Source organism: Gymnodraco acuticeps, unplaced genomic scaffold (genome assembly GCF_902827175.1).
Source record: "Gymnodraco acuticeps unplaced genomic scaffold, fGymAcu1.1, whole genome shotgun sequence".
Lineage (NCBI taxonomy): Eukaryota > Metazoa > Chordata > Actinopteri > Perciformes > Bathydraconidae > Gymnodraco > Gymnodraco acuticeps.
In genome coordinates this window covers 4,109,863-4,136,584 of record NW_022990021.1, presented here as the reverse complement: position 1 = coordinate 4,136,584, position 26,722 = coordinate 4,109,863, and the positions used below count along the sequence as shown (strand labels likewise).

Here is a 26,722-nt window from a genome sequence, read left to right as displayed (position 1 = left end):
AAGTATCTCATCTAAGAAGAGATAGTTAGTACCCATCGAGCTAGAAACTCATTTTATCTTTCTTTGGTTTTGTACACACTACTGTTTAGGCATTCAACTTGTTATTCACCCAACAGTCCATGGGGAGGTCAGTGTTTTAAAGCCCCTCGTCCATGTTTGTTATTATTATTATTAGCATGTGAGGAAATCTCCCAGCATGCCTTGGTGCAGCATAGTACCTACTTTATTGCACAGTCCAGAGCCTCTGTATTCTGGTGGCAACTGAACCCAGGGAAAGCCTAATGCTGGAGAACGGTTGGCCTTCTTCATTCAAAGATAGACACAATACATAGGTTACAATCAATTATCAGGATAATTGTGGGTTTTGGTGTACTGTATGTCTCTGTGTGAGGAATATAGAGAGAAAGAGAGACAGAGAGAGAGATAGGAGGGTGGAAAATTAAAGCATGTAGATAGATGCAGTTGTGTGTGAGGGTCGAACGGCACAAATATTATTCCACAAATAGCACGTACATAAATCACTCTGTTAAACACACACACACACACCAAGAAACTTACTGTGTTTTTTTGTGCGACCATGTCCTGTAAGGAGATAAAACATAGAGCATGTTGTGTGTTCTTGTTAATGTACACTGCATCATTACTTTAATAAGCTGTTTGCCACTTGCAGCATTGCTTATAGTCTGCTACATACACACATACATTGACCAATATAAATGCACACACAAACACATACACCTGCACAATAGCCTGTAAATAACAAAGTGGATGACATTGTTTTAAGGAGATGACAAGAATTTAACTCTAAATACACCGTCTGGAGATGACAAGAATTGAATGTATGTGAGTACCTTCAGTGATTGGGCAGTGTCCGGGTCAGTGTCGTTGTACAGGATGACGTTGTTGGCCATATCGAAGCTCTCCCTCACACCCAGATGATAAAACAAGGACGGCTGCCGAAACACATCACTCATATCCACCACGGCGATGTCTGGGAGAAGTGAAGAGATGTGAAAGTAGTAAGAAAACAATGAAAACATGACTCAAATCTCTCACATAATTTAATGAGAATACAGAACATTCCCTTTCTCTTCAACCACATACACTTGGATTCAATTCCCATTCTAAAATCCATCAGATCTTAAGACTAAGCCACCACAAGCTTTAGGAGTGTCTGACTCATGACCCTATTGGAGGTTAAAGGTTAAAACCACAAAAACACAGAAAGCTTGCAAAATGTTGTTAAAGCTTTCTGATCTTACATGAACATGCAAAGAAAAGTACAGGGAGTCTTTGTTGTTTCCTTCCTGTGCTGGAGTAATGCTTCAAGCATTCTCAATTCCTGAGATGTGTGCAGACATGAAGAAAAAGCTTTCATCAATACCTAGAATCTAAAAAGGACTGAATGAAATTTCACCTGATTACTTTTGCATACTTTGATTTCACTTATCAATTCAAACAAAAAAGAAAGGCTCAAGCAATTCTTGAAACTATTAATTATAATATTGTGAATGTAGTCATATGTATTTTGATAACAGCATATTGAGACTTATATGATAAGTTATAAAGTGTTGTTCAGGGCAAAATGTCAAGTCTGCATGTTGACATACTTACAGAGTCTATTGCTAACATGCTAATGTTCACCATCCTAGTTTAGCGTGTAAACATGCTAAAATGTACTTATTAGCTGTGGCTAATGGGCAGGTCATTAGTTTTGCAGCTATTTGGTAATACATTTGAACCTGGTGATAAACATTTATTTCATGAGGCAATCTAATTTTCAGATGTTACTGTAGATTCATATCTAACATGTCACGGCAGATCAACCTCCTGTCTGACTGGAATGTTGCTAAACTGTCATTATTGTATTAATTACAACTGTGTTCAACCTGCCACGACTAGTCAAATGTTTTGACTATTCCCCTGACCAGGCTTTTATTTGTTCTCACACATATCACATGCTTTTTTCTGGGCATATTAAACCAAACAACAACTTAAACATATCTTAAGAGAAACAAAATAAATGTTGTTGCTCTTTGTTTACTCTCAATTGATATTGTAATGTCCTAAACATGAGAAGCTTTGATTTTAAGTTGTTCTTGTTGTTGTTGTTGTTGTTGTTGTTGTTGTTGTTGTTGTTGTTGTTGTTGTTGTTATAGAAAATATCATGATATGGTGATGGTGTGAGTTTAATAATATGACACATGTTGAAATTAAAGTAGGCTATCACTCATTTCTGTCCATGATAGTAATAACAAAACCAACATATTGCACATATTGTCTCTTGAAATGTTCGAACAGGACTTTGCTGATTTTCTGCTCAAAAGAGATACAGGTTGCACATACATAATAATAATATCTGCTGATTCAACAGCCTTGACTATTTTAACATTCAATTGACAGTGCTGGATGTTGAGAACTTCTCTTTTTGGAGACATAAGATCTCTCACAAAGAACATTTTACCCGCACTCTGAAACTTAGCCTGGCACTTAACTAACCAGCACTGTGGATTTAACCCAACAAAATGACCCAATATACCCAGTGTTGGGTAGATAAAATAACCCAGCATTTCTTTGTGCATGTGCTCAAAAAAGTGATTAATGTTGGTACTTGTGGATTATCTGTCGCCACTTTTTAATAGCGGGTAGCTGGCTCCTCCACATTAACTTTTTCATTTCTCAAAATAACAAACATTAATCCTAGATGTTAGGGTTATTAAGAGTCTGAAAAAAAAAGTGCCTATTTAGAGTGTCTGAAAAAAAACAAAAAGCTGGCGACAGATAGGCCTAACCCAAAAGTACCTTTATTTTTCTTGCATTATAAATTACCCCAGTTGTAACTTAGACAACTTCATCAATGTACTTGCAAATAAACAAACCCATTCTGTTTCTTTACCACACACCTGCATCGTAGAAACTATCGAGCACGGATGTTTCTCCAAAGTCCAGCCGGCCGAAGGTGACGGTAGTGAGCAGCGCGCTCTCCGAGTCGCAGGCTCTCTGCAGACACTGAAGAGCTCCAGACTCCGGGCTGCTGGCCATCACCGACTTCAGACCGTCGTTCAGGACGTACACCACCCGCAAGGAGCGCTGCTTGGCCGGTGGACAGGGGCTGGGCACATCGCCCCTCTCCCGCTCCACCGCACTTACCCCGGCGGAGTGCTCTCCTCCCATGTCGGTGACCTGTGCGCTCTGCCCCGTGTCCATACCGAGAACCAACGAGCTGCTTTATCTCCTTTCCTTCTCAGGTTACTGTCCCTCCCGCTACTTCCTTTATTTTGTCTGTGCCCTCCGTGTCGTCCTCCCTCTTGATCACTTGTTGCTCACCTGTCGAGCGCGTCTGAGTGTGTCCCCCCGCATCTCCGCCTGATTAACTCACATCATCTGCCGATTATCTCGCACCATGAATTCCGCTTCACCCGGACTGGATCCGACTAGATCCGAGAGGAAATGCAAAAAAGCGGGGAGAGACATATGCATACAAAAGTCAGCATACTCCTTTGGCTTTGCAGATCGTATTGACGACTGAGATTGTTTTTACTGCAAGTAGTGTCCTTCTGGTCTCCTCTACTCGCAGCCAAGTTATTTTCCTGTCCACACTAATAATCAGCACATGGTTTCTACGTGATTTCAGTTTTTTCTCATCAGGTATTTATCGTTGTTCATCAAGTATTTTTGGAAACCCAATCCATTTTTTGGTCAGGATCGTTTACGCACTGGTGGAACGTGAATACCGGACAGACAGTACTGACGGCCAGAATCCAATATATTACACTCTGGCAGATGGGACACAAGGTCCACGTGTTACTGAAATGGGCTGAGTGCCATTGGTCCTTCCTTGGTAACTTCTGGAGTGGTTTAACTGCTTCCTCAGAACCATATTGCTATTATTATCATATATATGTTGGTGCACAGAAGGTTTACAGTCAGTGTTACTTTAATGTTAACCACTCGAATATTTCTCAAGTTATTACAACTGATGCTGTTCCTGGTATTTTGTTAGAAATGGACTGGACATAAACAGCAGCTTCTACAATAGTGGAAATGCACTAAATGTATATTATATTAGATTAAGCAAAGGAAGACTAGCTGCCGACCTTAGTCGTATGTATCATGACAATCAAACAAGCTACTGGTCTTTTATATTTGATATGACCACGCTTCTTACATCTCTTTAAATTGGCAACATAATCAGGTTGTGAACACATACTATCAGCTTTTAAGTTGATGTCGGGAATTGTCAACAACCACAAAAAAGATTGTTGACACATCCAGTGGACAAAAAATTGTTTAAACATCCAGTGGACAAAAGATTGTTTACACATCAAGTGGACAAAACACATATTTGGAGTTGTATTTGTTCTGTCTACATGAAAAAGTTAGATCCATATTCACTCTCCTTTTAGCTCTGTTTTAAAATACAAGGCACTTCATCTGATACACGCTCCAGTATGTTCACCTATGTTAACTGTGTCTATATCCTATTGTGTGCTGAGCAAGTAGTGTAGAGTGGGTTTGATGACTGAAAACATCTGCCTTATAGATGCTTAGAGAGTGGTGCATGCACACTACTTTAGCTTCGAGAGTGTGCATGCAAAAGATTGTATGACAGGGACACTTTAAAGGCCAGCAAAGAGAAGGACAGGGCTGGATTGGCAGAACAAAAACATGTTTTGTTTAACCATCCACTGTCCCACCGATAAAGGGCCCCACTTCAAATTTGTCCCGGTATGCCAAATGATCAGTATCCCCCTGACTATGGTCCTTAACATCTCGTTCACACGAATGACCAGGGTTTTACTGGGGTTATCCAATCCATTTTAGATCCTTCTTTTGTTAATATAACCAATTCATCACTGATGGTTGTATCCTGTTCATGATATTTTAAAAACTACTTGGGTCACAACCTGGGAACAATGTATACTAATAACCTTACATGATGGAAATGGGTCTGGCCGTGTAGGGTTTACACATCTGGAACAGTCTAATAGCCAAACTCCTCAATTAAGTTAAAGTCTTTTAATATGTTTTTTATCAATTGTTTTGTGTTTCTGATTAACTTTACCAATTTTTAATGTCTGACTGCCTCTTTTTCAGTCCTTTTTCTTTTGTTTATTCCTTGCCAATATTCAAATTGTTTGCTTTTTTTACTACAACATGACAACACAAACATGTTTTTGAATTACAAATAGTGAAATTGATTGATATGGCATTTTTTTAACACATTTTCAGGGATTTTAACTGTTTACAACCTCATAAGAAATTCTGTCGTGGTTTCAGTGCTTGTTAAAGCAAACACACATATGCTGATCTAACAGTTATTTGTATATTTATATATAGGGAGAACTAGTTTCTCAAACAGTGAAGAGAGACAGAATCGAACACAATGCTCCTTCGTATATAACTGTAAATAACATATTTTACCAGCAGACAAATCCAACATATTGTTTAAAAATGACATATGCTCACATACAGTACATAATAGCGTCTTTATTCCACTGAAATATAAAAGTATATATATTTATCACTATCCTGGAGAGAAAGGACCAAGTCAAGAAAACAATTAGAAGACTCAGTTGTAGCAGTTTTTCTCATTGTCATAAGAAACAAAGAAAGAAAGACAGGGAGAAAAGAATAGAAAGAAAGACAGAAAGAGAAAAAGAAAGATTTGGAGTCAAAAACAGGAAGGCCACAGTGACGGGTTGCCATAGATTCTGTGCACGCATAAGGAAGGGAGGCAAACAGCCGTACATGCTATCACACATACTGTACATGCACACTCACATGTTCATCTCTAACCTGTGAAGTCCTTTCACTCACTACATTCCTCAAACCCTGTGTTTTACCCTTCATTTGACAAAAGAGCACCAGAAACATCAGATACACATTGATCTTTTTTTAGATTGGTTTTAGATTCTTTTTTTCTGTGGAGGGGGTGGGGTTTGAGGTTTCTGGAGTTGTGGTGCAAAAGTGCAAAAGCAAAATAAGGTAATAATATGTTTTGGTCCAGAAGGCAATCTTGACATGATAATTACGATATCATAGGTGTGTTCATGCAGTGAGATGTGCTTTTCTTCTCCCAGCAATAAAGCAAATAAGCACATTTCCCAAAGTGTGAAATGATTCCTTTATATAGCACCTATAGTATCAGTACTTGTTGATTATACTTAATTAGATTGATTGTGGGTAGGAATCAGGATGTGCTTATAATTGTATCTTTCCAGCAGGTGGAGTATTAAACTAGATTTTTTACGATAATCATACTAAGAAGAGAACGGTCAGGGAAATGTATCCAAATGCCAGTGCTGTTTATGGCTGATGTTTTCATAGAAACATCGAGCTCAGTGTCAAACAATGTAACTCTAATGATGACGAGAACTGTATGTGATCAACACAAATCTTAACGAGAATCTTGCCATTAAAGAAATCTTGATCCGGCCAAAACAACCTCACATTACAAAAAAAGTCTATACTCTTAAGGTCTAAAACTGCAGATCTTACATGGATGGTAAACAAACACACACGCACGCACACACACGCACGCACACACACGCACGCACACACACACACACACACACACCAAATACACATTTATAGGAGTGAAGGCCGCAGAGTAGACACAGAGCACAGAGGTTGTATGAACCAACCTGGCTACAAAGGTCAAGTTCCAAATTTCCTTCACAATAAGAAACAAAAAGCATCAGCAAGGCTGACAGGGCCCCTTTGTCATCATTCCGTAACCGTTACAACATACAGTCATTCAGTACCTGTGGCACAGCAAGCTTTGACATGATAGCAGTAAACTTAACAAGAGAAGCCTCTTTAAAAGAATAATTAAGAAGTAAACACAGGATAAGGCGGTGTAGGGGCTAGGTGGCTGATTCCATGGTTTGTATAGTTGCTGATGTTGATCGTGATGACCATTTGGCACAAACTTTGTTTTGCCTGAAGTGTCTCGGCCAACAGTGAGAATGTTTAAAAAATGTTGGCCTCCAATGTGGTGATAAGGTGATGCTTTAATCTTCATTTCGACAGGCTCTTCTTTATGTGATCTACTTCCATCTGTCAAACAAAGACACAAGTATCGTGAATTCATAGATTTTACAGTTAAAGACATTGAGCCGCTGCTCTTAAAATCCTTTCTGAATGAGAATACAGCAGACTTACCAGAGAATTCATAATTGTCATGTTCAATTAACCTGTTAATCAACTTTAATTAATTAACAAGCAATTTCTCTTAAAAATCTCAGAATTGTCCATGCAGTCCCCAAAGTAACATCCTGTTGTTGCTTCTTTTTTCAAGACCAAACAGTCCATGATTATTCAATAATAATACATTACAATACAATAATACATTTCCTGAAAAAGAGTCAGACAGTCATACAAAACTTAAGAGAGAACACATACATCTGTTTTAGGTGTGTGTTCTATCAACACGTTTTCATGAATCTCACCTGTAAACTAACACGAATCTTCTTCTCTTCATCTAGCGCGTTGGTCAATTGCTTCATTTCCTGCCTGAAATACACACAAACACCAGCAGGGTGAGTCTGAAATACTCATGTGTCCTCAGAAAGACACAAAGATAGGTATATGCTGTACATATGGTGTACCTATGCTGGCTCTTGAGCAGTTCTACGGAGGCCCTCAGGTCTCTCAGCTGGTTCCTGAGTTCCTCCAGTGTCGGGGGGGTCAGAGGTGAATGCCGAAGCTCGGGAGAGGGGCTGAGACCCAAGGAGGAAGACGGGGATGTGGGGCGATGGCTGGCGCTTGGTGGGATCAGGACAGAGGGCCTGGTGGGCTGTGGTGCTTTACTGTCAGGTCCCTGAAAGCAAAGGTCAACAGAGATATTATTGATTAATTAATATCAGTGATTAAGAATGTAGGATGTGTCCAATTTTACCCATACAATTAAACTAACCCGGTGGTTCTACTTTAGCTAAATGAATCGGGAGAGATCCCATTAAAGTTAGAAATCCAAATTACAGCAAAGATGATATTTAAAGTTGTAGCAAATCAAATGTTTAAAGCATTCTTAAATGGTTAAACTCCATGTTTTTATTAATATTTTCTGAAATGATTGAAAGAAATGTTTTTGTTTTCCTAACTGAAAAACAAAGACTTTTTTAAACTAACATTGTTGCTATATTTGTGAAATAAATCTTGCTTGCCTATTACATTTTTTTTATGATGTGTATTTATTATTTTACCTTTCTGATAATCTTTTGACGTTCTGTTATTAAAGTCACAATTCAGATATTTAGACGTTGAGACTTTTTCCCCAAAACTCCTAAACAAAAATTCTCTTTTGGGCAGATCTCAAAAGCTTTTTCACACTTGGCCCTCATCCCCTTCCATAGATTAACTTTTCACCCAGCAAAAAAAACATGGTGTAAATTGTTAATGAGGAAAATAAAAAGACAGCGGTTCAAGAAAATCTGTGGTTGGGTGCCCTCTGCTGGAGGAAATAAATACTCAAATGTGATCTTACAGAGACAGCTGGGACTCCTTTTCTCAGGAAAACCTCTACAGGTCTGGAGGGGACAGATTCCAGCTCCTCCTTCACTCTTTCCTTCCTCTCCTCCACTGCAGGGGGTTCCTGATCCATACTGGACATGGAAGACTGCAAGAGATGGAGAAGGTCTTATTTATTCAGTGTATTGTCTGAGGCTAAAGATCCTGTTTGACCAATCATAATCTATCATATTGGCTGACTTCATTTCCCATAGAGAAACATTAAATTGTTACATTAATGTTTTGTTTTCTGAGATTGAAACCTGTTGTTGGAACTGTTTCAGGGGTGAAAATGAATCATTTTTGTCATTCATTTACAAATATTCTGTCTGTTAAGTATTTAACATGAGCTCAATATTAAACAGAAAGGGAAGATCACATTGAAGCATCAATAATTATAAACCAACTATTTAAAGGTTATCGCAAATGGGCCACTGTGTATTTTTCCGTATGCATGTTAATAATGTTGTACTAAGTCAAAGTTTGATTGCAAGAACGTTGGTATAAATAATACTGCTGCTTGCTACTTTTACCTGAGAAGATGTTCTGAGTACTCTCTGATTGTGACACAATGGTGTATACAAACCACATATTATACAATTCAATATTTAATAATAGGCTGACTGAACACACTCACAGCTGAGATGATCTGTGAGCGAGGCCGGCGGTCTGAGACTCGAGGCCGCGATGCTGTCGGATGACTCAGCTTCTCTGTTGAAGCCACCACTACATCCAGGTCCACATCTGAACAAACACACATCAGAAACACAAACACACCTGATAACCAGCAGCTAAAGTTGCACATGATACAAAGAGAGCGCTCTGACAGTTGCTGAGGCACCATATCTTGATCTGATTGGGAGATACTCCTGTCAGTCAAACTCACCAGTGTCATATGACCTGTCAGTGGCAGAATCTCCCTCAGATTTGGGGCTTTCACACCTGAGCAGGTAAACCATACAACAACATTAGGCTGTGTACGCTTAGAAGTAAATGTTTTTTTTTGTTCTGGTAAGAGCCTTTGTTTGAGTGTGTAAGTGTGTGTGTGTGTACTGACGCTAGATTGGGCGGTCTCTCTGGACGCCGCGGGGGTTGGGAGGAAGAGGAGGTGCTTGTCTTTGGGGGGAGGGGTTTCTTGGGAAGAAGGGATGGGAGGGCGGGTTTGGGGATGTCTCCAAGCTTCACCTCTTCACCTATACATACATACAAAATTATAAAAACACACATGGATGTTCAAAGGGAAAAATAACTTACAAGACATACTGAACATAAATAGCCAAAATGGCGACTCAAACACTCATACACAGGCATGCGTGATAAGGTGAGGAGATTGGATGAGTAGAAATTAAGAATGCAGCTGCATCTGACCAAGGAGGACTAAAGCAAACCAAGGAGGTTCTTAAAGAAAGATAAAAGAAGTATAATAGACGTCTGGAGTCACCCAAGAAGGCAAAAACAGGAGTTAAAAGAACTAAACAAGAAGCAAAGGAAGGAAAAAGAGGAAAGAAATTGGAAGGCGACGAAGACCACAAAGGATCAGAAAGAGCAGGTCAGGGCGGTGGCAGTTATATTTATGTATGTTGTTTTTGGTTGATACACCATATTTGATCTTAGTTAGTTAGTTATATTTAAAGAAATGACAGCCAATATGTTTTCCAGAGCGTGCTCCTTTTTAACAATTCATTTTACAGCCATCCCCGTAAAGTCACCTTGGAAGAAAATCTGTAAAACGCCTCATCAATAATGAAACAAGGAGAGTAATCTCTTTTTAAATATGTTATGTTCCTTACAAAAATCTAGTCTGCTCTGATTCACTTGTGAAAATTATGGTGCAGCTTTGCAAAAGCCGTTTTCAAGCCGTTGATGGAGATACTCAGATGAGGGGAGTGTTTTCTAATGACCGGGACAGGAAGGAGAGCCAGATCTGAATGATTTGTAGAATCTCAGATTTTCTGACCACTAAAGCCCACAAAAATGTTGCTCAGTATTGAAAAAGTGTTTTTGTTTTGGGCCCTTTGAAATTAGCTCCCACTCGACCAGCGTCAACACTTAAAACTATGTATGTATTTTGTTGGTCAAAACTACATTGTTGCTGATAATACTTATCTGCATTTAGGCTGGACTATTGCACTTTAAATTAAGTAAAGAATCTAAACAGTAAGTACTTTTTACAACCCTGCAAAGCAAAGTAAAGTAAAGATATAAGCACTTACTGGGGTTAAATATTGTGTAGTGCCATAAATTATTTTTGTTTTGTGATAATTCGGTATGATAAAACAACCTGAAGTTTGTGTTTGGGTCCCATTGTTTGGAAAGATCCAAAACCATAGTGCTGAAAGTTTTCATTGCACATAAATAGATGTTGACATGTTGCAAGTTATTTTTCTGCTGCTATTGTTACAACAGAACACTGCTACGGATTTTTTTATTTTACTGTACAACTGAAAAGCTTACATTCCAACCCTTAAATTATATCCTTTTTTTATACTGTGAAGCTAACTTAGTAATTAGTCATATTAAGCATGTTAGTTAGCGATCTGTTCATTGCCAGCTGAACAGATGAGCTGAAAGTGAGCAGGGTCTCAGTAGACTGTACCTCGATCCTGGTCCCTCTGCGGTAGATGTTCCGGTCGCTCAGGAGGAACTTTCCTGACCTCTGACTTTCTATCTATAGGTCAGAGTTTTTACAGATTTTTTTGATTTTCTTTTTTCTTTGCAGTCCAACAAATACAAGAGAGGAAAGTGTACTGTGTTACTGTACCTGTGGTGTGTTTGGCTGATGGAGCACTGGGAGGAGGTGGTTTCTTTGGTCTCTGGAAAAACACAGAGAAACATTCTCAAACCTTTAAGAATGTGTCATGTCTCTGAGAACTTCAAGGCTTTGTATCTTACGGTAAACAGACAACTTTTGCATTTGTGCACAAAATTACCTCTTTCTCCGCTTCTAGCAGCTTTACAAAGTTATCTGGGAAAACACCTTGCCGTCCTCCGATTTCCCCCTTCCACCAGCCTGCATCAGCACACTCCTGCACGAAAAGACAGGAAATAGTTTGGTCTGAATTAGATTTGCTAAGCGTATTTAATGTGCACCTGGATGCAAATTCTTCTTGCAAACAAATCTAGCCAACCAAATGACGTAAAAATCAAAGCAGACACACCTGCATAAAAAAGTGATTACCCAAATACACAAAAAAACCATTGTGTGGGTATGGGCATACACAAAAAAGAAAAAACTCCCCCGCATGGATTTACCTTGGTGACAATGTTGATGATTTCCCCCTCTTTGAGCGACAACTCATCTCCATTTTGTCCTTCATATGGAAACAGCACCTTACATAGCTCCCGCCCTGCAAATCCATTTCAAGATAAAGTCAAACAAAAACGGCTAAAGAACCGGAAACAAGAGAGTAGGAGTTTTTCACAGATTTGTCCACAATGACACCCATATTTTAAAGTAAACAATTTCAACTTGTGAGAATAACAACCTAGAGAATTTTCCAGCAACAGAAAGTAGGAAAGAGGGAAGAATGGCCCTGAATAAATGAATAAACATCAAATACTTCTTGAGTTGGAATAGGAAGTTTTACCATTTCACTTCCCTCATTCCCACTTCTTAAATGAATATTCATGCACATTAAATCACAAAGTACACCAATATTGTACATACTGTGTACATTATTTGCTTGTGTTTATTTATCTTCATACATAACTATATCTTCTATGTAAACATAATTTAGTTTTAATTGGTATTTTCTTCATGCCTTTAGAGCTAGTTTGACATATTTTGTTCTAATTCTTTCCATTTCTTCGTTTTTTCTCATTTAAATATTTAAATATGATATGATATATACAACCGCACCACATTGTTCGAACTTGGAATGTTCAATAGTAATAAAGTTGACCCCTGAACCTTCTAATATTTGACCATTTCAGCCACATTTCTGCATCATTAATAAAAATAAAGATCAATCAATCCAATATTTTAATTTGAAAACTAAAATATGTGAATGAACAAAACTAACCATTGTTTTTTTTGTTATTGTAAAATGCAGAAAGGATGAAATACAACCCTTATATGTTCTTTTCTGAAAGCATTGCTTGAACACACTGGTTTACAATGTATTTGTGTGCAATAAATACAAAAAGGAAGACCATGAAACTATTTCCTGATAAAACAGCAAACAATCACATTATTTTCTTTCAACTTTGACATTTACTCATTGTTTGGCATCTGGATTTCAGTTTCCGTCATCATAGCTTTTCATAAGCGCACAACAACACAATGCTGTGACAAAGGGAAGCTTTTGCATGAAAGGTATAGTGATCTAATAGCTTAGGTATGCCTTAAAATAAAGGTTACAGTATACAAGTTCCTTTGTTTCCTCACAATGCCTTACTGAAATGTAGCCGATTTGTATTGTAGTTTTTATTACAATTATTAATATATACAAGTAAAGTTATAACATCACCTTTGGCTTTGCCCTCAGGTTCAGTCTTCATGGTTTCCGAGGCAACACTTGCTGCTTTGCCCTCGTTGGCCTGTGAGGGACAGTTGGAAGAACATCTTTAGTTTCACAAACAAATCTCATCCTCATGCACTTACAACTAGAGCTGCTTTTGCAACCAACGGTGCAATTGAAAAAAATGTAAACCACTCTGTTTCAGTTTGGGACTTCCTGTGCCTGCCATGATGATTTTCTTAGAGGTCTCTTGGGGATATCGTGACCTGGTTTGATTCAGCTGTGGTTGGTGTGAAAGAGCAGAGTTTGCTCACTAGCATTGGTGCAAAACTGACATTTGTCTTTCCTGTATAATCAATAAATAGTAGTGTTAGCCACGTTAGCTGCTCCTATGTCTCTTTTAGTTGACAATGACAACACAAGATAATGACAAACATCTTAGTTTGGATCATTATTATGCAAACAAGTGCTAATTGGTTAAACAAAAGTATACCTGGAGGTAGTGTGTTCCTAAATTGAAGTATTGGACAGATTAAACTATTAGGATAAGATAAATGTTTATTGATCTAGAGGGAAATTGTTAGGAAGCAGAGTAGGAAATAGGTGTGCAGCTATAAATATGTTGCTAAACAGATGAAAAATTAAAGGATACATATTTGTCTGGACCACATTTCATAGTAATTCAAAAGCTCATGACAAATCTCACTTAAAAGAAAACATCAACCTTATAATGGCACTAAAAGAGAAGTCAGTGTATCACCAAAGTTTGTAAGACTCATAGGGACCATACATTTCTATAAAAAATGTCATGCAATCAGTCGAATTGTTGTTGAGGCATTTCAATATCAACCAAAGTAGTGGACCAACAGAGCGACCAACATTGCCCCTGAAACATAAAAACGATAGACTGACAAAGATAAATAATTAATTTGATACATCCACTTTACTCCAGTGAACAGCACTGTCCCAAAGCTCAAACCTAACTAGCTAATTAGATTGGATTCAGTACACAAAAAACCCAGAGCTGACTTCGTAGTGAAGGGTGTGTGTGTGTGTGTGTGTGTGTGTGTGTGTGTGTGTGTGTGTGTGTGTGTGTGTGTGTGTGTGTGTGTGTGTGTGGGTGTGTGTGTGTGTGTGGTGGTGCAGGTTGTTAAAGGATCCGTTGTTTTCAGGCTGGAGTGGATCCCTTGACGCTGTTTGTGGAACCAGGGTGGCTCTTCCACAGGAAAACACACACACACTCACAAGACCCAGTCTGTCCCGAAGACACAGCTGTGCTCTGTTCTGTTCGGCCCGAGAAAAAAAAAAAACAGAGCACCTCCCCCGCCAGCTTCTCTCCTCTCGCTACACCCTTCCCCTTCTCCTCCTCTCTAATGAGACCCATGTGGTGCCACAAGCAATGAGACATCATTACAACGTCACAGAGATGTTTCCATGTCCGACTATCACATTTTCATGGTGTCTTATAGGAAGTAGGAACTGACCAATAGAATTTCTTGATGCCACAGATAGAGATACAGCTATTTTTGGAAAGACCCAGACAGTTTTTCAGACAGGCTTTATAAATTAACACTTTTAGTTTCAAAGGGAAAAAGGGAACAATGGTCTCATTTAGTGCAATAGAAATCACACATGATCCGACAGCTGAACTGACTGTACTTTATATTCTGTCTGTTTCAGAGTGGCATTATTGTAAACCAAAGTGTTTCCAGAGCCAAGAAAAGTTTTTTTTGCCCACAAATTGTAAAACAACATGACTGTAAAATCATGGCTAAGGTGATAGCAAACGGTTGCATATTTACACTTTGTCAGCTGTTTTAGTGCTGAGCAGAAGGTATACTTCTGCCTGCACCCATGAAACAATGCTGATAAGAGTGGTGAGGTTAAACGAAAACGGTAAACTCAATGAGTTTGAAACCAACACAACGAGATAAAAGAAACTAAAGGAGAATAAAAAAGTTATTAAGAGCAGGGTGACAATTCTTTGGATTTTCACTCCAAGCAACCTCATTCAACTTTCACAGTCAATTCAAATAACAAATACTAAAAGACACAACACATTTCTCCACACATTAAGCTAACCTTTTATTGGCCAATCAAATACAGGTTATTTGTTCCATTGCTTATATATATTCATAATTGCACAGTAATTTGAGCCACAGTTCAAACTCTAATTCTAATTAAAGACTGAGAGGATATTTTGAATTCACTATAATGAATACAGCAACCAAAATATATATATATATATATTTGATGGTTATTGTACACTAGAAAATCAAGAAGTTTGTGAGGGGGGGGACTGTTACTAAGGGAGATACAGTAACAGGCTGATGAATTACAAATTACAAAATAGCCAGTCCACTGTTATTATCCAAGTAAAACCATGTCAACACCCAGCTCAAAGAATAGCAAAACCTTGAAAAATAAAGAATGTTATTTATTTGTTATAATTATTCAGTTTGTATGTAGGAACATTCTTTATATAGTCCTACCATTGAATAGGCCTGGTGGAGGATCCTGCCTTAGGGAATGACTCCCCCTCCTAAATTTCACACTATAGACTTCTTTTACAAGACTCAGCTGATCACAAGACTGAGTGACTTTGACTCATCTCATAGAAAGAAATCAGGAGGAAACACTGAATCAGAATACCTTTATTACAACATCCCTTATTCCAGAATGAGAGCTGAAATATGTTGAAATAATCCAAGTTCTGATTAAAATATACATAATCTACACCCAATTCTCAAGCGGTTGACTTATCAATGCAATTATCAAATGGACATGGCTTGGCATGACTCAGCGTCAGCCTCTGTCCCGGATGGAGGTGTTCACTGTCACCTCCTCCAGAGCCTCATTAGAGAGCACAGAGACTCGTCCCACCATAAACATCACAGCCCCCCACTCAGCAGGACAGGCTGACACACATCCTTCAGAACAAACACACACACTCGTACTGTATATAACTGCAGGAACCACAGGTGAACCAATATGGGCTTTTAAAAGTATTAATACGAATAGTTTTTTTCATCTACATAAATAATTCGGTCTATTCTGTCTTTCTTACTTTCTGCATCTGCTTGACATTAAGCAGCATAAAGTGTTCTGGTTAAGCCTCAGTTTCATTTGGCTGAACATGACATGTAGTCAGTTAGTTGATGAGTTTCGGTTGTCCTTATGCATCATGCAGAAAAGCAGGTTTTTAATGAAGGTTTAGAAAAGGATACGTCTGGATTTGTAAAAAAATGTCATGTCTTCTGATGACCAAAGGGTTTTTAATACTTTTTAATATATGTTCTTGTGAAAATAGTCAAATATACACCAAAAGTTATTCTGCTTTCTCGTGTGTTCGGATACAAGTATTTTAGTTTTATAATCTTTTCAGATATCTGAATTGTAAACATCTTAACATTGGAGTTAACTGACCTCTAAAAAGGCAGATTAAAAAAAAAAAGAGATCAAATAAAACAAAGTGTTTCTGCATTGCCAGATTACCTCGGAATACGTTTAGTTGTTTTCTTTGTAATTTTGACCCTTGAATGATATAATCATAAACTTTATGAGAAATATGTCAAGAAGTATTTTGTGTGTTCCCCACCAGCATGTTTTTTGGCAGGGTGACAGACTCTTTGCATTTTGACTTTGAACACACACATACATGTTGTAATCCTTATCACCAAATACTAGCTTTCCTGTCTCCTTATCTTCCATTTGTACTACACCAAATCTAACTCGAGAGCACTGAGGCTAAAGCACAACATTTGAAACACTGCTTAATTTCAGCCAGAAAGAAAAGCAGAGGATGAGAGAAGAACATCAGAGAAAAATAATTTCGATTCAAATATGTGAAGAAGGCAAAAGAGAGGAACAGGAATGGATAAAACTTGACCCTACCGTCCTCTCCTCTGCTTCCAGTCCCCCACAGGCAGACAGAGCTTTGCTACATCAGCTCCGGTAGCAGCAGGAGACAGTGTGTGTGAATATGTAAATGTTAGTGAAAAACTGTATAACCTCCCCTCCTGTCTCCCTCTCCCTCTCTCTCTGCCCTGTGAAGCTCTCACTTCTGCTTTGCTTGTCAAATCCCTGCAGGATGTGTGTGTGTGTGTGTGTGTGTGTGTGTGTGTGTGTGTGTGTGTGTGTGTGTGTGTGTGTGTGTGTGTGTGTGTGTGTGTGTGTGTGTGTGTGTGTGTGTGTGTGTGTGTGTGTGTGTGTGTGTGTGTGTGTGTGTGTGTGTGTGTGTGTGTGGGGGGCGTCTGTATGTGGGTTAGAGTGTGATTGTGCATGTGTGTGTCAACATAAAACCGCTTCCTGTGCTGTTAAACTAAAAGAAAGGAAGGGGAGGAGCCAAGGCTTGGACTTCCTTCCTTCAATGCTAACAATACAATGATCACAGTATCAAAACATGTATGAAGTAAGTGTGTGTGTGTGTGTGTGTGTGTGTGTGTGTGTGTGTGTGTGTGTGTGTGTGTGTGTGTGTGTGTGTGTGTGTGTGTGTGTGTTTGTATTTGTCTCACCTTGTCCACCTCTGAGTCCACATCCATAGAGCGTGGTCTGAGCTTGACAGGTTGATCTTTGAAGATGTCGCCAAAGCCAAATCCACGGACCTACGGGTGACACAAGGAAATGAAATGAAAGCTAACGCAGTATGAAAAAGGAACACTTCACCAAAAATCTGTGGTTTCAGTTTCAAACAATGACCCCTGGTGGCCCTGAACGTTTGTGCTGTAGCCTGCTTTGTGGGTGGCTTATATTCACAACAGTTTTAGTTGATTTAAATGGGATCAAAACATCCAAAATAGTTGTCATAGCCAAATACAGTTGCAATCAAAGAAATCATTATTTCCATACGTATATTTCCAAAAACAGTTCCATCAATTGGAGAGAAGTGCATTATAACAGGTTGGAAGTGACTATGTATGGACCTTTACATATTCCTACTTTTCACTAGAATTAGCTTGGATTCAAAGTTCTATCCGCTTTGAATTCAACCTGACCACATCTGCTGTTCGCCACTGTTCAGGCTTACACGTTTAAAGTGTTTGACACATAAAACATCGATTTTTATTATTTCTTCAAAACTAAATTATCCTCTGATAAAAGAGCATTACAAATAATCGAGAAACGTGGCAATTATAGCGGTAAGAACATATGACATTAGTAAAGTTGGGTGGTATTCTCTCATACCAGTAAGTGCCTTTGTTCTTTTTTTTAGTCATGTGCTGCAATCTTCCTGTTTTGTCTCATCAAAAAGCCTTAAACTCCAGGGGCTTCATTCATAAAATTGTCCATAGCATTCATGTGTAAAGGTTGAGTATGGTTGAAAGAAAGATACTCTGATTTATTAAACAGTTTGCACACATGTTCTACGCTGGTTTTCCTTATAAATCACAATCAACTCAATACGTGGTTCACCCTTTGTGGGCATGGTTGGCTTAAAAAAAGGACACAGGTGTGCAAAACACACTGGATGACGCAGATAACGTCCTTTCACTTCCCTTTTTATAAATAACAGTAAACTAATTGTATTCAACCCTGACCCTTCAAGCAAAGTATCACGTCTTGGCGCACAGCATAATAATGATTACTTTATTTGTATCGAGTGTTCAACAACACAGTTTCAATGTGCTTAACAATGAAAAGTTCTGAAAAGTGAAACATATGAGGAAGTATTATTTATTCAGTATCAACTTTATTTATTTAACTACAGTAAACTTGATAAAACAACACACTGCGCAATGTAATACATTGCTCCATTAATCACTAACATAGCAGCCATAAAATAAAGATGGCAATGGCCAAATGCCAAACTAGAGGATTCAAAACGATAGCCGACAAACCAATGGGTGGTGATGACTTTGTCAACTTCTCATATAGTCTATTGTAATAAAATAAAATGGCTAGATTTCCAACTAAATCGCTTCCTGTGAGGTTCACACTGTACGATAGAGTGAATACATTTTTAGCAGACCTAAACAAACTTTTATGTTGATGATGGTCATGACTCGTTTGAATAATTCCAATGTTTTGTTGTTTGCAAAAAATACAGTGCAGAGAAATAAAGAAGAGGACAGACTCAGATTTCTCCATAATATCAGTAATGAAAATCATCATTTGTTAATCATCATACATTTTAGATTACCTTCTTAGGCTGGATTTCTCCTGACCCTGTTTCTGACCGACTGTCCCCTCCATCACTTTCACTGCCTGGGCTGTCCTTACCTACACACACAAACACACACACACACACACACACACACACACACACACACACACACACACACACACACACACACACACACACACACCACACACACACACACACACACACACACACACACACACACCACACACACACACACACACACACACAGAGAAAACAAAACATTAATTTGCTGCAGTGCTGCTGCCAATGTAATATTAGTTGAATTATTTTCTTATTTTTTGTATTTACTGGTGCGGGAGCTGCGCAGCTCCTCCTGCGAGGTGTCTACAGATTGAGTTTCAGAATCTGTCGGGATCACTTTGGTGAAATTTGAGGGAAACATTCCGGACTTCCCATTTAGAAGTCCCTCCCACCAGCCTTCCTCTACCTAAACACACACGACACAAAACAGAACACAAGCAAAGATGTAAACAAAAGACAGAGCTTTAAACAGATACCTATATGCGTACTGACTTTCTAAATAGTTTGTGTTCAGGTTTAAGGTTAAGCTTTAAGGTGGCCGTTGAGCAAACTAACAGCACAATACATTTATCATAGCAGACATTTTGACTTTTCGTAGCAGGAAAAGCAAAGGTGGAACTAATTGTGGTAACAATGGCTCCATTACATCCCAGTGAACAATCACAGTGAGCAAGCATGCACAATACCAGGAACTTGAGCTGAATCACATGTTATTACTAACACATTTGCCTTCAATGACATGTCAAAATGTCTGCTATGAAAACAGCTTGTCAGGCTGACCAGGAAGTCATGAGAAAGGTCATTTCGGTAGAGCCTTACATTTTTTTTATTAATAATGGCCACACATCCAGTTTATTTGACTTGTGTGCATCCTTTGAGGATGTCGATATCCTTACAAGGCTTGATTACTGTGTTGGTGCCTACACACGTCTTGCTAAAAGTCAATCAGGCAGCTATTGGAGCCCTTACTAAGGCAGATCACATCTCTCCAGTTCTCTAACCTTTGCAATGGCTTTCTGTTCCTCACATATTTGAATTTAATACATTACATAAAATAAAAAATACATTTCTGATGTGTTGCTACATAATGACCTCAGGTGTCTGTGACTGGTGTTTTCTGTCCCCGGACATAAAACAAGATATGAAGAAGCAGTATTCATTTTCTACAAACTCCCAGAAAACATAACTAAAATAAAATGTAGAACTTATATCGCACTTTAAATCTTAAATCTGTTTATGTGTCTTTTTGTTTTTCTTCAACATTTATCTTAAATGTCTAACGAGCATTAGATCTATTAGCAGAAATATAATATGATGTTCCTCTACCTCTTTGCACGGCCATGTATTTAAAGAGGCCCAGAAAGGAAAAAACTAAACTTCTAGAGAGGGCCTTAACACGTTGGATAGGGAGGGGTTAGCAAAGTGGTATAATTGGTTGCAATCTGCTGCCTCACTGCTAGATGCCACTAAATCCTGCAGAATGAACCGTTAGAGGCTAATGGGCTGATTTCAAAATGAATAACTCCATTATGACTCCAGTAAAATGTGATGAGTCTTACCTCTGCTATGATCTCAATGATGTCTCCTATTTTCAACCCTAGCTCGTCTTCATGCTGAGGCACGTAGCTGAACGACGCTTTACATCTCCGCTTACGGATTTGCTCTACTGCAAACACACACACACACACACACACACCGCACACATACACACACACACACACACACACACACACACACACACACACACACACACACACACACACACACACACACAACAAGAGTACATACAAACATATTTAAGCCTTACATGCATCATGATTGGCTCCCGCACTTATCCATAATCCATGACTTACAGTGAGTGAGCAGGTGTTTACTGACTTATTAAAATATCTCCTGGCTGAAGACAGACAGGTGACATTTGCCCATTGAATTAGGAGACATGCTTACAGTACTAACTGTCTCCAACACCAAACTCTCCCCACTTGTCTTGCAGTTGTTTGTCTAACACTCATTAGCCTGCTCATTACTCTTCACTCATTCCTCCAGCTGGGCGATAAAAAGCCCTGTGATTCCTCTTTTGTCCACATAGTGTCACTGCTACTAAAGTGAGAGTGCATTTGGTGGTGGAGGAAGTATTAAGATCCTTTACTAAACAAACAGTATTACAAGAGTCAAAACTCTCCATTACAAGTAAAACTCCTGTGTTGAAAAGTATGCATGTATTCAATATAGATGTACTTAAAGTATTTATAGTGGTACTCATGCAGAGAATACACAATGCACCTGTTGTAGTCTATATTATACAATCACATTATTATAATTCATGCATTATCTACAATAATAATTTTTATTTGGAAGGTGTTAAAGGTGGATCAATTGTTTTTTCTAAATATATATTTTGTGTTTGCAGCTGGTGATTACTTTCACTATGGATTAAGAACTTATTTTCACTATAATTGGATTGATTGGTTTGTAAACATAAAGAAATAGCAAAAGTTCACAGAGCCCAGAGTAACATTATAAGTTGTAGGTGGCATGAAAAGCAACTCAAATGTGAACTTAAGTACAGCACTTGAGAAAAGTGTGTGCACGGATAATGCTTGACCCAAATCCTTCCTTACACTAATAGGATCTATGTTTGAGATTAACATGTATGAGTGTGTGTGACAGAATGTGTGTGTGAGTACCTCTCCTGCCCGGTCGTACGCTGGGGTCCGACACAGGGCTGGACCTCCCATTGGACAGTTCTGATCTGATCATGCTGGTCTGTCCTCCGTCCCTCTTCCCATCTTTCTTGATCTCCTATAATAAGAGAGGAACAGGAGATGAGGAGTGAGTTTAAGGAAAAAAACTGTGCTCCGGTGAAAAAAAAAATTCAGTTTAGATGTTAAAGTAAAGATATCTCCAAGTCAACATTAATATACTAATTAATATATTAATATACTATTAATATATAGAGCAACATTAATATACAAACATATAAGAGGAAAGCTTGACAAAAAGCACAGCTACTATGAAAAGGGCGATAAAATTCAATCACAAATATGAAAAAAGGTCATTGTAATGATCAACTAAAATGATAATATCTTTCAATGTGGTATTCAACTTGAAAATAATAAATAAACAAAAAAATATGTTTACAGGACAATCTGCTTGTTTAAACTCTTAATTCAGATGAATGTTGACAATGGTGTCACGGTCAATCATGAAATACATTGACATTGTCTGAAAACATTAACGTGATGATAATATGTAATTTATATATTATATATTGATTTAGTGATTATCTGAAAACAAAATAACAAAAATGAAAAAATAGATCACAAAATTATTTGGAAAAAGAACACAGTGGAACAACATAGACATTTAAATGAAGAATAGTATTACATCTTGTAACTGGCTTGAAATGCAATGGCCTATTAGGTTGCATTATTGCCTAAGAAAGGGAGGGACAATGTTTATTTGTAAAAATGTGATTCTGCTTGTAATATTAGACCACTAATATTAGGTATAAATTAATCCCACATACAAAAAAAATGTACTTAAACATGTGACTCCCAAAGGAATAAAATGATGTAATGACATGTAAACAACAAATGTGGAAATGGACAAAAATGATTTAGTTTTGGAAAAAACATGTCTAGTGTCCAATAAATAATTTGTGCATACACCTAAGATTGTCAAGGTGTTTGACAACTGTTTATGAGTGTCCCTGTACTGAGCTCCAGTATTACATGTCAGTAACCCAGGTGACCCTCAATGTTTACCTTCAGACTACCGGCCAGATCTCGTAAAGCTTGTCCAAATACAAACACACAAACAGAGCACCACCCTCTCCCTCACTGCTGAAATCTTCCCTTCTGTCCACATGACTTTCACTCACATCACAAGATAGCATGTGAAACTGATCAAGAGAACTGAAGAGAGACAGGCAAACAAATGTGCCGAGTGACAGAAGAATCAACAAGGAGGCAGATGGGGAGACAACAAACAGGGAGACTCACACGGAGAGGGAAACCAAGAAAATAGACATGACGGTTCACATCTCCCCACCACATTCATCATGACACTGTTTCACACGCCCTGGCCTTGTGGTAAACGCAGCTCACTGAAGCATAATGGTATACTGACTCACATAATCTAACCCCTCACTCTGTATCTGAATGACCTGGTATGGCGTGAAAGCCTTAATGAGCCTCCGAGATCCAAAGATATCGACAAGGGAAGACATTTCCTAGACAACAGGAGAAGCTTATCTTAGGTTAAGAGCCATTTTAAGGCTTCAAAGGTGGAGAATTGACATAACAGTGAAGTAAAATAGATGTTTGTGTTGGAAAGTAAACACATTTTTCACTTGGCATAGAAAGGATTCTCGATAGCGAAGAGGGCGTGTGCATCCTCTTCTAACCGGAATGAATGAATTATAAGCCAAAGATATAAAATGTTCCTCTACAACCACAACATGTGAGCACTTAAAAGATGACTGTATTCACATGACTTCTTGCATTTCTCCTCCATATTAACATAGCTGAATTTAAATTAAAAATAGCTTTTTCTTTTTTTGGCTGCTTTCTGCTTGCAGTAAAATATTCCATGACTTTGCTTTTGGTAGTTTGTTAAGTAGGCTAATGTAGTGATAATGTGGAGTTGGAAAGAAAAGTAAACATTTATTTGTTGGCAGTTTGAGTGCAGATGGACTTGCTCAGACTCTACATGCCCTTATGTACTGCAAACAAGTGACACACATTTGTATTAAGACACTTTCTTGCACAGACAACACTTTTAACTTAGAGACACAAGCCAACCTACACACAAATGCATAGCAGCCATTGTTTAGCCTACAGATTCCCTTATAGTGCAACAGAGGTGGTGTTTAGTTGTTTATGCCTTGTGTAAAGCAGTAAAACATAAATTCTAAAATCCATCTGTTATCTATTGAGTCTGATTGTTTTAAATAATTAAAATGTTTGAGTGTAATGCAAAAATAAAGAAAGAAAACCAGGAACAAAGCTAACTGTTAATGTTCCTGGATGCCTTTGTTACTACTTTGTTACTACAATTCCTCCTGAGGGGACCCAGTCAAAGGAAACCCAGCTGAAAAGAGGAGAGGAAGATGACGTGATACATCATATCTGCACAGGAAACACCTGCATAATGTCCACTGCAGGGTTGGTAGTGTTTGTCTGTGTAATGTGTAAAAGTATGTTGTTTACACTGCACTGCTTTAATGCTAAACTCTGCTTCGTGCATCCTCTCTAACCAGACCTCTCACCTTTGTCTTCCAGTCAGAGATAAAGCAAAACAATGCAGTGTAGCAGCTAATCCACTGCCCTACAAAATAATATGTAACTTAGAGACAAACAGAGAGAGCTTTGAATGTAGAAATCATTCTGAAATGCAGAGGAAATATTACGCAAACTCTTATTTCCCCTCTTATAAACCTTATCCTTGTTGCGCAACTCCACCACTGGTCACTCTGGCAGAGTAAGAAAAGCTTTAAACAAGCTGTTATAAAGATAACAGATAAAGATTTCTAATAAAGATACAATTATTGAAACATTGATTAATAAGATGCTCAACAGAACATATCTGCAGCCATTTGATAATATATATATTATATTTATTATCTGCTTTTACTTCTTGTAAATCTTATTTTTCTTTGGCATTAGTAAGTCAAAAATATTCTTGGCTCTTGAAAACTAAATTGTCTTTATGGTAAACTATAATTTTAACAATAGATTAAAAGACGGGTTACAGTAAACTAGGAGCCATCCATTTCCATTATAGATTAGTAGTTAAAAAGTGTACTTCCAAATGAAACTGTCAACTTTGCGCTAAAGTTTTCAACTTTTTTGACGTTTGCAGTGACTTTATTGCTCAAAAGTGACTACCAAGAAAAATCCGGCTGATTGTTTTAACAATGAAGTTCAGTGTTTAGCATTCTGTCCGTTCAGAGCATGGGATTCTGATTTGCAAAACCTTGTCAAATAGCACTGACTTTAAGATGTTTCCATATACTGTATGAATCAATTAGAGAATATCTAGCTGGTTAATCAAAAATGAAGCAATACGTTGGCACCTTATCGTGACAGACTGTAGTCAAGGGCAGCTGATTGTGTGTCTAAATGCACTTGACAGATTTGAGATGATGTGCTGCGTGGTTTTTGACATTTCCCAATTAGGCAATTCGTTTGCAATAGAAATGCAAGATAAAAATGTTTCTAACTGCTTTAGGGTTTGACAATGTATCTGCACACTGGTTAATGCACCTTGCGTTAGTTAGCATTAGTAGCATGCAGCATTACTATGTGTTATAAAGTATACCACCCATGCTTAGCTTACATAATAAGCATTTTGTTTACCTGAGCTCACCATCAGAAAATAGCTCTTAAGCTGTTCCAAATATGCAAATAAAAAACACATTTTAAACTGTCTTCGAGTAAAAAAACTATAGTCAATGACCTTCAATTTAATAATCTTATTAGCTGGCTGGCAGCCATGACGGCACCAGAGGGGGTTTGCTTGCATACCATCACTTCCTGTCCCCTTCTAAACCTGTCTGTCCACATCCCCCACTTCCTAAAAACACACATGCATACACACACACATTCATCAGCATTGCAAAGCTTAATGTCACTGATTCCCATAACTACTGTCTTGTGACAGACCAGTCTGGTATTACTGCATTACTCACAGCCTTCCTCTGTCTCTCTCTCTCACACACACACACACACACACACACACACACACACACACACACACACACACACACACACACACACACACACACACACACACACACACGCACACACACACACGCACGCACACACACACACAAACACACAAACACACACACATACGTCCACTCCATCACCAGTGGGACTTCACAGGCCCATTGTCCGGCTCCCTAACAATGAATGAGCCGTGATATTCAGTCAGCCGTAATAAAGCCTGGCTGTATGGCGTACCACCTGACAATAGACTGACTTCTACAGTCTAAATGTAACCGTACTCTCTGCTCATGATTTTGACACATTTCTACTTCCCCCTATGATACAGTAAACTTACTTCCCTGTTTTTCATCACCACAAACACACGGTTAAATTACTCCATAAACCGTATCATTATACTCTCACACTTACATGTTACATTGTTGCTTACATAATGACTTACATTATAAATCGATCCATAAAATATGGCTTATAAATAACCTAGTCATTTTACATTTACATCTTTGCCGCTTTGGGGGTAGAAAACACCAAGGTGTTTTAATCTGATGTGTTTTTTTTTTCTCATCTTGTAACTGTAACTGAAAGGGTATAGCGCAGTCCGAGTTAAAGCAAACCATATTCATCTGACAAGTCAGCATGGTATACGAATGACACGCAAAGTAAATTAGGAGGAAAGAAGAAAAAGGAAGTCATAAAATGGGCTGAATTATCAAGTCTACCGGACATGGCTAGAAAAGGGATGGCATTCTACAGTATCTCCTGGAATCTCTCAAATTGTGTACCAGGTGCCAACAACATTTTATCAAAAATTCATGTTGGATAGTTAAACAGCT

General features: G+C 38.3%; 2 protein-coding genes across 8 annotated transcripts in view; both read right to left on the bottom strand.

The window, feature by feature from the left end:
* Positions 1–3,288, bottom strand: part of map3k15 (mitogen-activated protein kinase kinase kinase 15) — a 28,436-nt gene extending 25,148 nt beyond the window's left edge. The window contains exons 1-3 of one of the 4 annotated variants that reach the window (XM_034213905.1): positions 2,904–3,288; positions 852–991; positions 559–582 (exon numbers count right to left, since the gene is read on the bottom strand). In XM_034213905.1, the coding sequence (XP_034069796.1) occupies positions 559–582; positions 852–991; positions 2,904–3,207 (468 nt within the window). In that variant the 5' untranslated portion in view covers positions 3,208–3,288. The remainder of the gene's footprint in view (positions 1–558; positions 583–851; positions 992–2,903) is intronic. The other 3 variants (XM_034213903.1, XM_034213904.1, XM_034213906.1) reach the window with 3 other exon arrangements.
* Positions 3,289–5,470: 2,182 nt separating this feature from the next.
* Positions 5,471–26,722, bottom strand: part of sh3kbp1 (SH3-domain kinase binding protein 1) — a 35,661-nt gene continuing 14,409 nt past the window's right edge. For 2 of the 4 annotated variants that reach the window (XM_034214124.1, XM_034214126.1), the window contains 17 exons: positions 21,846–21,960; positions 20,718–20,824; positions 19,426–19,564; positions 19,114–19,193; positions 17,489–17,578; positions 12,984–13,053; positions 11,767–11,861; positions 11,445–11,540; positions 11,276–11,327; positions 11,111–11,182; positions 9,572–9,707; positions 9,401–9,456; positions 9,152–9,258; positions 8,492–8,623; positions 7,614–7,825; positions 7,455–7,518; positions 5,471–7,062 (listed from right to left, as the gene is read on the bottom strand). In XM_034214124.1, the coding sequence (XP_034070015.1) occupies positions 7,024–7,062; positions 7,455–7,518; positions 7,614–7,825; positions 8,492–8,623; positions 9,152–9,258; positions 9,401–9,456; positions 9,572–9,707; positions 11,111–11,182; positions 11,276–11,327; positions 11,445–11,540; positions 11,767–11,861; positions 12,984–13,053; positions 17,489–17,578; positions 19,114–19,193; positions 19,426–19,564; positions 20,718–20,824; positions 21,846–21,960 (1,662 nt within the window). In that variant the 3' untranslated portion in view covers positions 5,471–7,023. The remainder of the gene's footprint in view (positions 7,063–7,454; positions 7,519–7,613; positions 7,826–8,491; positions 8,624–9,151; positions 9,259–9,400; positions 9,457–9,571; positions 9,708–11,110; positions 11,183–11,275; positions 11,328–11,444; positions 11,541–11,766; positions 11,862–12,983; positions 13,054–17,488; positions 17,579–19,113; positions 19,194–19,425; positions 19,565–20,717; positions 20,825–21,845; positions 21,961–26,722) is intronic. The other 2 variants (XM_034214125.1, XM_034214127.1) reach the window with 2 other exon arrangements.